The 9,610-nt window shown below is 47.4% G+C and overlaps 1 protein-coding gene across 4 annotated transcripts in view; it reads right to left on the bottom strand.

Annotated features, from left to right (window-relative positions):
• Positions 1-308: 308 nt before the first annotated feature.
• LOC311023573 (dynamin-1-like) overlaps positions 309-9,610 on the bottom strand; it is a 25,771-nt gene continuing 16,469 nt past the window's right edge. For 2 of the 4 annotated variants that reach the window (XM_084025506.1, XM_084025508.1), the window contains 6 exons: positions 9,332-9,499; positions 9,165-9,251; positions 8,214-8,368; positions 7,939-8,106; positions 899-2,808; positions 596-639 (listed from right to left, as the gene is read on the bottom strand). In XM_084025506.1, coding sequence (XP_083881632.1) covers positions 2,748-2,808; positions 7,939-8,106; positions 8,214-8,368; positions 9,165-9,251; positions 9,332-9,499 — 639 coding nt within the window. In that variant the 3' untranslated portion in view covers positions 596-639; positions 899-2,747. Of the gene's footprint in view, positions 434-595; positions 640-898; positions 2,809-6,259; positions 6,296-7,938; positions 8,107-8,213; positions 8,369-9,164; positions 9,252-9,331; positions 9,500-9,610 lie in introns of those variants that run through there. The other 2 variants (XM_084025509.1, XM_084025507.1) reach the window with 2 other exon arrangements.

Genomic DNA, 9,610 nt, shown 5'->3' with positions numbered 1-9,610 from the left:
AGATTCAGTTTGTTCCAAATGACTTCATCCAATTAATTTAGTCAAAATCATATCGTAGTTCTATTCAGAAAACTCAAAACCAAATGAAACCAGTTCAAACCATCTGAAATTGTTGAAATCAGTGCCAACAAGTAGTCAGAGCCAAATGGATCCACTTAAACCAGTTGGAAAGACCAATTAGAACGGACTGGAACCAGTCACACTAGTTGGAACTAGCTGGAATCAGTTGGAACTATCTGGAACCAGTTGGAACTGCCATTTAGAACGGGCTGGAACAAGTCAGACTAGTTGGGACTAGCTGGAACCAGTTGGGATGACTAGTTAGAACTAACTGGAACCAGTTGGAACGACTAGTTAGAACTAACTGGAACAAGTCAGACTAGTTGGAGCTAGCTGGAACCAGTTGGAAATAGCTGGAACCAGTTGGAACTAGCTGGAACTTGTTGGAACTGCCAGTTAGAACTGACTGGATCCAGTCAGATTAGTTGGAACTAGCTGGAACCAGTTGGAACCACCAATTAGAACTGACTGGATCCAGTCAGATTAGTTGGAACTAGCTGGAACCAGTTGGAACCACCAGTTAGAACTGACTGGATCCAGTCAGATTAGTTGGAACTAGCTGGAACCAGTTGGAACTAGCTGGAACCAGTTGGAATGACCAGTTAGAAAGGACTGGAACCAGTTGAAACGACTAGTTAGAACCGACTGGAACCAGTCAGACTAGATGGAACTAGCTGGAACCAGTTGGAACGACTAGTTAGAACCGACTGGAACCAGTCAGACTAGATGGAACTAGCTGGAACCGGTTGGAACGACTAGTTATAACCGACTGGAACCAGTTGAAACGACTAGTTAGAACCGACTGGAACCAGTCAGACTAGTTGGAACTAGCTGGAACCAGTTGGAACTATCTGGAACCAGTTGGAACTGCCATTTAGAACGGGCTGGAACAAGTCAGACTAGTTGGGACTAGCTGGAACTAGCTGGAACCAGTTGGGATGACTAGTTAGAACTAACTGGAACCAGTTGGAACGACTAGTTAGAACTAACTGGAACAAGCCAGACTAGTTGGAGCTAGCTGGAACCAGTTGGAAATAGCTGGAACTTGTTGGAACTGCCAGTTAGAACTGACTGGATCCAGTCAGATTAGTTGGAACTAGCTGGAACCAGTTGGAACCACCAGTTAGAACTGACTGGATCCAGTCAGATTAGTTGGAACTAGCTGGAACCAGTTGGAACTAGCTGGAACCAGTTGGAATGACCAGTTAGAAAGGACTGGAACCAGTTGAAACGACTAGTTAGAACCGACTGGAACCAGTCAGACTAGATGGAACTAGCTGGAACCAGTTGGAACGACTAGTTAGAACCGACTGGAACCAGTCAGACTAGATGGAACTAGCTGGAACCAGTTGGAACGACTAGTTAGAACCGACTGGAACCAGTCAGACTAGATGGAACTAGCTGGAACCAGTTGGAACGACTAGTTAGAACCGACTGGAACCAGTCAGACTAGTTGGAACTAGCTGGAACCAGTTTGTATCAACAGTTAGAACCAGGTGGTAGCTGCCAGACTGGGAGGACTGGTGTCAGTCCCATTAAACACGATGGCAATAACATCAATAAAAACAACATATTTACAAGGTCAATAAATATAAATAATAGATTCATAAAAAGTAATACTATAATAAATAATATTAATGTATAATAATATGATGTAAACTTGGGCTTCATACAAGAGAAACATAAATAAAGGATTTGACTCCAGGAGTTGATGTGCAGGAGGTTTGGTGTGAATCTGCTTGAGACCTGGGGTCCGTTTCACAAAGCAGGTTTAGTGAAAACCTTGAGTTAGTTAACCCTGAGATGAGGGAAACTCTGGTTTTTCGGTTTCACAAAGCCAGTTCAGCATAAATCTGATTCAGTTACCCGGGTAACATACTCCGTGAAACTAACCTGCTCGCTAGCAGGTTTGCTATATTCAATATAGCAATATTCTTATGCTTAATTTTCAACTGAAGCCACTTTCTGTGCCTGGGGGGATTAAACCTATATGAAAATGATAATTTATTCATTGCACTACTTTGTGAACTACAGGAGTTGAACCACTGTCGCCTGCACCGTGGGCGGCGTTCCTAGCCATTACACCACAGTGTCGCTGTACAAGGCCGAAAATAAAGAGTTATCACCTTTAGATCAATAGACTGTTTCATTCAGTTATACACATTAGATCGGGCAGTAATTGTCTGCCACGCCAACTATCGCTACTTTGATGCAGTTACGTTGCTCCGCTTTCTCAGGATGAGCTCGTTTTCTACATAAACACTCAGTAATATCTAATAACGCTCTCCCCGTTGCCATGGTGAATCGTAGTATCGGAGCTCCATTGATGATGGCTTTGTAGAGTCGGCAGTAACTCAGAGTTTACAGAGTCAGAGTTGACTGAACTAATTCAAAACCGCTGTTCTGAAACCGAAAACTCAGAGTTTGTTGAACCTGCTTTGTGAAACGGGCCCCTCTTCACCTATACAGTCTTTTATAGACCTGAACAGTTGAACCACATGACTTGTCTCTCTCTCTTGTCAGCAGACAGAGAGCTGGATACACTTAATATTGCTGATCTTTTGCTATATAGTCATATGTGCTGATAATCAATATCATTATTATTACTAGTAAAGTTCACAGTTACACAGGATCAGTAGAGACCAGTAGAAGAGCCCAGTAGAGACACAAACACACACGGGTTCAGCTTAACCCTCAATAGAAGACTGGGGGCTCTCTCCGTGGGCGGGACTACCTTTACTGGGACGACTGGGAGAAAAGACAAACAGGAAGAAGAAGAGAAGCCCAAGTGAATGAACAGACAAATAATCAGGCAAGAAGGTTTGGGGGTCAAAGGTGAATCTGTTGGTAACCGCAGGAACCAGTCAAACACAAAGACCAAAAAGAATTCAGGGTTAAAGCTCACATCGATCCAGTTCTCTGTTACAAACAGTCAGAAAAGGTTGGAACCCTTCAAACCAATCAAAGTCAGTATGAACCAGTTCAGGCTGAAACCAGTTGAAACCAGCTGGAACCAGTATATACAGTTGGTCAGTAGTGAAGTATATGAGAACTGAATCAGTAGAAGTACTTTAGAGTAGAAGTACAGAGTAGATTCTCTTTGTGCATATGACACTGAACTGTACATTACCCATGCCCCAGAACCAGCAGATCCTAGAAGGAACCAGGTCCTAGAAGGAACCAGGTCCTAGAAGGAACCAGGCCCGTTTGTGATCTGAACATGCTGTTTGTGGGTTAAGGTCTGCACTTCAGTCCGTCTATCTGGGGACTGTACTCCCCTCTCATTGGCTCACAGACCTGAAGGTGACACAGTCGGACCCCCAGAGGCCTGGGCCTGAAGGGACCAGGCTTCTCTATACCCATGAAGACAACCAAAGGCCAACCATTTCCTTAAAGAGTCCTTTGCCGGTGAACCAAGACCAGTACCAGGTTCCCACAGAGCAACAGAACCAGCCAGCGTTGCCGGTACAATGTTGCTAACCCACACGTTGACGTAGCTTTTGTTCAGTAGCAATGAAACCAGCGATAGACTGGAGAAACCAAACACAACTTAACATAACAACAACAACAAATAACACAACAATAGACAGTAACAGGGGTGTAGTCCAGAAAGCAGGCTCTGAACCTAACTCCCGACTTTGATCCTAACCCTGAACTCTGAACCTAACCCCGGACTTTGAACCTAACCCTGAACTCTGAACCTAATGCCTGGTTCACACTGGCCGCGGAGCCCGCTTCCTTTCGGCGCCCTTGTTAAGCGATAGTGTAGTTCTCACCAGACGCGAAGCGCCGCAAATAGGCGCGCACTGTGAAGCGATCGTTTCGGCGTCTGCTCTATTTTTTGCGTGTGCCGCTAGTGGTCGCGTCAATTCTGGCAGGAAATCACACAAAGAAACACGAGACAATCCGGTCAATTTTTAAAATAAAAGCAATTTTCAAAATAAAATACCGCGATTGACAAATGCGATCATATTTCTGGATCTAAACGGAGTAGAGAGATGAAAACAATAAATGTGAAGAGTAGATAATCAAATATGTGTATTTCAACGGTATATCTACACTACTACTGTCTACTACCATAGGCTCTCTCTCTCAGAGAGAGAGAGAGAAGGGATAAATAACAGAAGTGTACAAACTTCTTGGTTACAGAAACAACTTGTCGACCGTCACGGAGAAATACGCGTCTGGTGTGAACAGGGGGGCAGCGGAACGCCTGCGTTTTTCATGGGCGCGCCGCATCGTGGCGCTTCCGGGGCCAGTGTGAACCCGGCATAACCCTGAAGTCTGAACCTAACCCTGAAGTCTGAACCTAACCCTGAACTCTGAAGCCAACCCTGAAGTCTGAACCTAACCCTGAACTCTGAAGCCAACCCTGGAGTCTAACCCTAACCCTGAACTCTGAACCTAACCCTGAACTCTGAAGCCAACCCTGAAGTCTGAACCTAATCCTGAACTCTGAAGCCAACCCTGAAGTCTGAACCTAATCCTGAACTCTGAACCTAACCCTGAAGTCTGAACCTAACCCTGAACTCTGAAGCCAACCCTGGAGTCTAACCCTAACCCTGAACTCTGAACCTAACCCTGAAGTCTGAACCTAACCCTGAAGTCTGAACCTAACCCTGAACTCTGAAGCCAACCCTGGAGTCTAACTCTAACCCTGAACTCTGAACCTAACCCTGAAGTCTGAACCTAACCCTGAAGTCTGAACCTAATCCTGAACTCTGAAGCCAACCCTGAAGTCTGAACCTAACCCTGAACTCTGAACTTAACCCTGAAGTCTGAACCTAATCCGGAACTCTGAACCTAACCCTGAAGTCTGAACCTAACCCTGAACTCTGAAGCCAACCCTGGAGTCTAACCCTAACCCTGAACTCTGAACCTAACCCTGAAGTCTGAACCTAACCCTGAAGTCTGAACCTAATCCTGAACTCTGAACCTAACCCTGAAGTCTGAACCTAACCCTGAACTCTGAAGCCAACCCTGGAGTCTAACCCTAACCCTGAACTCTGAACCTAACCCTGAAGTCTGAACCTAACCCTGAAGTCTGAACCTAATCCTGAACTCTGAAGCCAACCCTGAAGTCTGAACCTAACCCTGAACTCTGAACTTAACCCTGAAGTCTGAACCTAACCCTGAAGTCTGAACCTAACCCTGAACTCTGAAGCCAACCCTGAAGTCTGAACCTAACCCTGAACTCATCCTTAGAAAGTGGAGCAACACAGCTGCAGCAACAGAGAGACAGTTGGTCTGGGGGGCAACTGCTGCTGAGTCCATGAGGACTGAAACCAGTCAGCTGATCTAAGAGTTGATAAAAGTTTTTTTTTTTTTAAGATAATTTTTTTTATGGCTGGAGTGCCATGCAAGCCTTTTTTAATGCAGAGAAAGACAGTGTGGAAAGGGGAGATAGAGGGGGAAGACATGCGCGAAAGAGATTGCCGGGCCGGGAGTCGAACCACTGATCTCCGCGCCGAGGCTGAGCCTCCGCACATGGGGCGGCTGCCTTATCCACTGCACCACCGACCGCCCCAGTTGATGACAGTTTTAATATAATAATATAATAATAATAATAATAATACAGTGTAACACTGTAATGTTTAGCACTGACCTTAAACATTAAAGAAACATCTCTCTGCAAATAATCTTTTCTGGTTGCAGATTATGTCGCGATATGAAATGTTGAAAATGTAAATCAGAGAATATCGTTCAGATGTGATCGGGAGGAAAAACGGTAACATTTAAAAACGTCATGAAATCAGACAGACAGGGAGGAGACAGACAGACAGGGAGGAGATAGACAGACAGACAGACAGACAGGGTGGAGACAGACAGACAGGGAGGAGACAGACAGAGAGACCCGGAGGAGACAGACAGACAGGGAGAACACAGAGAGGGCGGAGACATACAGACAGACAGGAGACAGACAGACAGACAGACTGAGAGAGCAGGGTAGGTGCACAGTGTTGGTTACCATGGTAACTGAGCTAAAAGTTAAGTTCAGTCTCTTCAGGTTTAACAAAGTCAGAGTTTGCTTTCTGGATTCAGCCCCGGTCAACAGAGCTGTCAGTCACACAGGTAATGGTCTGTATTTATTTCAAGTTATGGTTTTTGATGCTGGGGGAGTGGGCGGAGTCGCATGGCAAGGACAATGATCTGATTGGATGATAAGACACACAGCATTGGTGAGAGACATCTGACGTACCATTGGTGAACTCCTCACTGGTCGCTGATAGAGATTCTGAAAAAATAACCATAAATGGTCAATGCAAGGGGGCGGGGCCAGGGGCGGGGCTATCCACTCTGACAGTGACACACCTGAGAGCTGCCTGTGTTGCCTTATAAGGTACTGTTAGGACAGGATCACACAAATAGAGACAGACAGGTGGACAACGATACAGACATGTAAAGACACGCAGGTAGACAGCCATGGCTCCAGGTGAAAGAGGAGTGATGGAAGAGTGATGGAGGAGTGATAAGAGGAGTGATGGAAGAGTGATGGAAGAGTGATGGAAGAGTGATGGAAGAGCGATGGAGGAGTGATAAGAGGAGTGATAAGAGGAGTGATGGAGGAGTGATGGAGGAGTGATGGAGGAGTGATAGAGGAGTGATAGAGGAGTGATGGAGGAGTGATAGAGGAGTGATGGAAACGTGATGGAGGAGTGATGGAGGACTGATGAAGGAGTGATAGAGTAATGGAGGAGTGATGGAGGAGTGATGAAGGGGTGATAGAGTAATGGAGGAGTGATAGCGGAGTGATAGAGGAGTGATGGAGGAGTGATGGAAGAGTGATGGAGGAGTGATGGAGGAGTGATGAAGGAGTGATAGAGTAATGGAGAAGTGATAGAGGAGTGATAGAGGAGTGATGGAGGAGTGATGGAGGAGTGATGGAAGAGTGATGGAGGAGTGATGGAGGAGTGATGAAGGAGTGATAGAGTAATGGAGGAGTGATAGAGGAGTGATAGAGGAGTGATAGAGTAATGGAGGAGTGATAGAGGAGTGATAGAGGAGTGATGGAAGAGTGATGGAGGAGTGATAGAGGAGTGATGGAGGAGTGATGGAGGAGTGATAGAGGAGTGATGGAAGAGTGATGGAGGAGTGATAGAGGAGTGATGGAGGAGTGATAGAGGAGTGATGGAGGAGTGATGGAGGAGTGATAGAGGAGTGATGGAAGAGTGATGGAGGAGTGATGGAGGAGTGATAGAGCAGTGATAGAGGAGTGATGGAGGAGTGATATAGGAGTGATAGAGGAGTGATGGAGGAGTGATGGAAGAGTGATGGAGGAGTGATGGAGGAATGATGAAGGAGTGATAGAGTAATGGAGGAGTGATAGAGGAGTGATGGAGGAGTGATGGAGGAGTGATAGAGGAGTGATAGAGGAGTGATAGAGGAGTGATGGAGGAGTGATGGAGGAGTGATAGAGGAGTGATGGAGGAGTGATAGAGGAGTGATGGAAGAGTGATGGAGGAGTGATGAAGGAGTGATAGAGGAGTGAATTAATGTATGAATAATGAGAGGAAGAATGTTTGTGGATCGCTGCGTTTTTCCTCCAGCACCAGAAACTAGACTTCCTTTGATCTGGACACACACTGATCATCTCTGTATGTATATGTATATATATATATACATTTGTTAATAATGTATTATTTACTTTTCTCTATGTATCTAAACTTTATTATTAACTGATTATTTTATTATAATTGTTGTAAGCTTATTAACAAGTGATGTTCAATCTGCTCCTAAACTCTTCTTTCCTGACAGTGTTTGAACACATCACAGAGCACCTATCTGTGTGACCTTTGACCTGAGACGGTATGTGTGTGTGTATGTGTGTGTGTGTGTGTGTGTGTGTGTGTGTGTGTGTGTGCGTGTGCGCGCAGGTACCTGGGGACTCCAGGTGGTGGTGCTCTGTTGGGTCGGGAGGGGATGGAGGGGGGTCCAGGATCAGGTGACACGGCGGGACGAGATGGAGGGCCGGGAGCTGCACGACCGCCTGGACGAAGAGGTCCAGGAGGGGCCCGACGCTGGGGGGTCGGACTGGACATGGGAGACCTGCAGAGACCAGCAGAGACCAGCAGGGAGACTCAGGAATGTGGATCATATGTACTGTGTCTGTGTCACAGCTGAATTGTTGCCAGGCTGACTCGTTGCTAGGTTACCTGCGTCCAGACGGCATCCCTGTCACCTGCAGCCAGGAGTCGTCCACAGGCGGTGGCATCGCCGTGGTGATGGTGGAGGTGCTGATGTCACCGATGATGTGGAGACCCTCACGCAGGGCGTGGTACATCCTCAACATCTCATCACGGTGCTGGGCCTGGGAGACAGACAGGGAGACAGACAGGGAGGCAGCCAGGGAGAGGGAGGGAGACAGACAGGGAGATAGACAGGGAGACAGACAGGGAGAGGAGGTGAATCAGCGCGTAGAAGGAGGAGTCACTTCGTCTCCTCATTTAAGACAATTAACTGAATTAGCATTAGCTCTTAGTTTAGCTAGGTTAGCGAATAACATGTCCTGAGACGTACACCCGTCTGTCTCTCTCCATCCACCCATCTGTCTCTCTCCATCCACCCGTCTGTCTCTCTCCATCCACCCATCTGTCTCTCTCCATCCACCCGTCTGTCTCTCTCCATCCACCCATCTGTCTCTCTCCATCCACCCGTCTGTCTCTCTCCATCCACCAATCTGTCTCTCTCCATCCACCCGTCTGTCTCTCTCCATCCACCCATCTGTCTCTCTCCATCCACCCGTCTGTCTCTCTCCATCCACCTGTCGGTCTCTATCCATCCACCCGTCTGTCTCTCTCCATCCACCTGTCAGTCTCTCTCCATCTACCCGTCTGTCTCTCTCCATCCACCTGTCGGTCTCTATCCATCCACCCGTCTGTCTCTATCCATCCACCCGTCTGTCTCTCTCCATTCACCAGTCGGTCTCTCTCCATCCACCCGTCTGTCTCTCTCCATCCACCCGTCTGTCTCTCTCCATCCACCCGTCTGTCTCTATCCATCCACCTGTCTGTCCCTCTCCATCCACCTGTCTGTCCCTCTCCATCCACCTGCCTGTCTCTATCCATCCACCTGTCTGTCTCTCTCCAGCCACCTGTCTGTCTCACCTGTTCCTGGGACTCCTCCATCAGGGTGTTCTGGTCTCCACAGGAGTAAAGTTGAGCCAGCAAGTCCGAGTGGATGAACTCCTTCGTCTGAGGAGCAGAGAGGAGGTCACGTGGAGGCTACGTGGAGGTCACATGACTTCCTGTGTGTGTTTGTGTGTGTGTCCTACGTTGTTGACCATCAGATGCATGATGGTCTTGGGGATCAGGTCTCTGACGGTGCGGTGGATGATGGACAGGTACGAGTCCACCAGGTTCCTGACGATCTCCACCTGTCGCTCCAGCTGAGGGTCCAGACTGTGGATCTGCCCATCCCCCCTGGACTCCTCCACCTCCACCTGAACAAACATTCACATGAGCCGTCATACTCCAACGGACCCAAAGACAAATCCAAATCTAGAGAAGCTTTATGAACCTCCACCACATGGACCCGAGGAGACCATATGGCC

This window comes from Eutrigla gurnardus (genome assembly GCF_963514095.1).
Source record: "Eutrigla gurnardus genome assembly, chromosome: 13".
NCBI lineage: Eukaryota > Metazoa > Chordata > Actinopteri > Perciformes > Triglidae > Eutrigla > Eutrigla gurnardus.
Note: the sequence above shows the minus strand (reverse complement) of the source record. Positions and strands in the feature narration are given on the sequence as shown.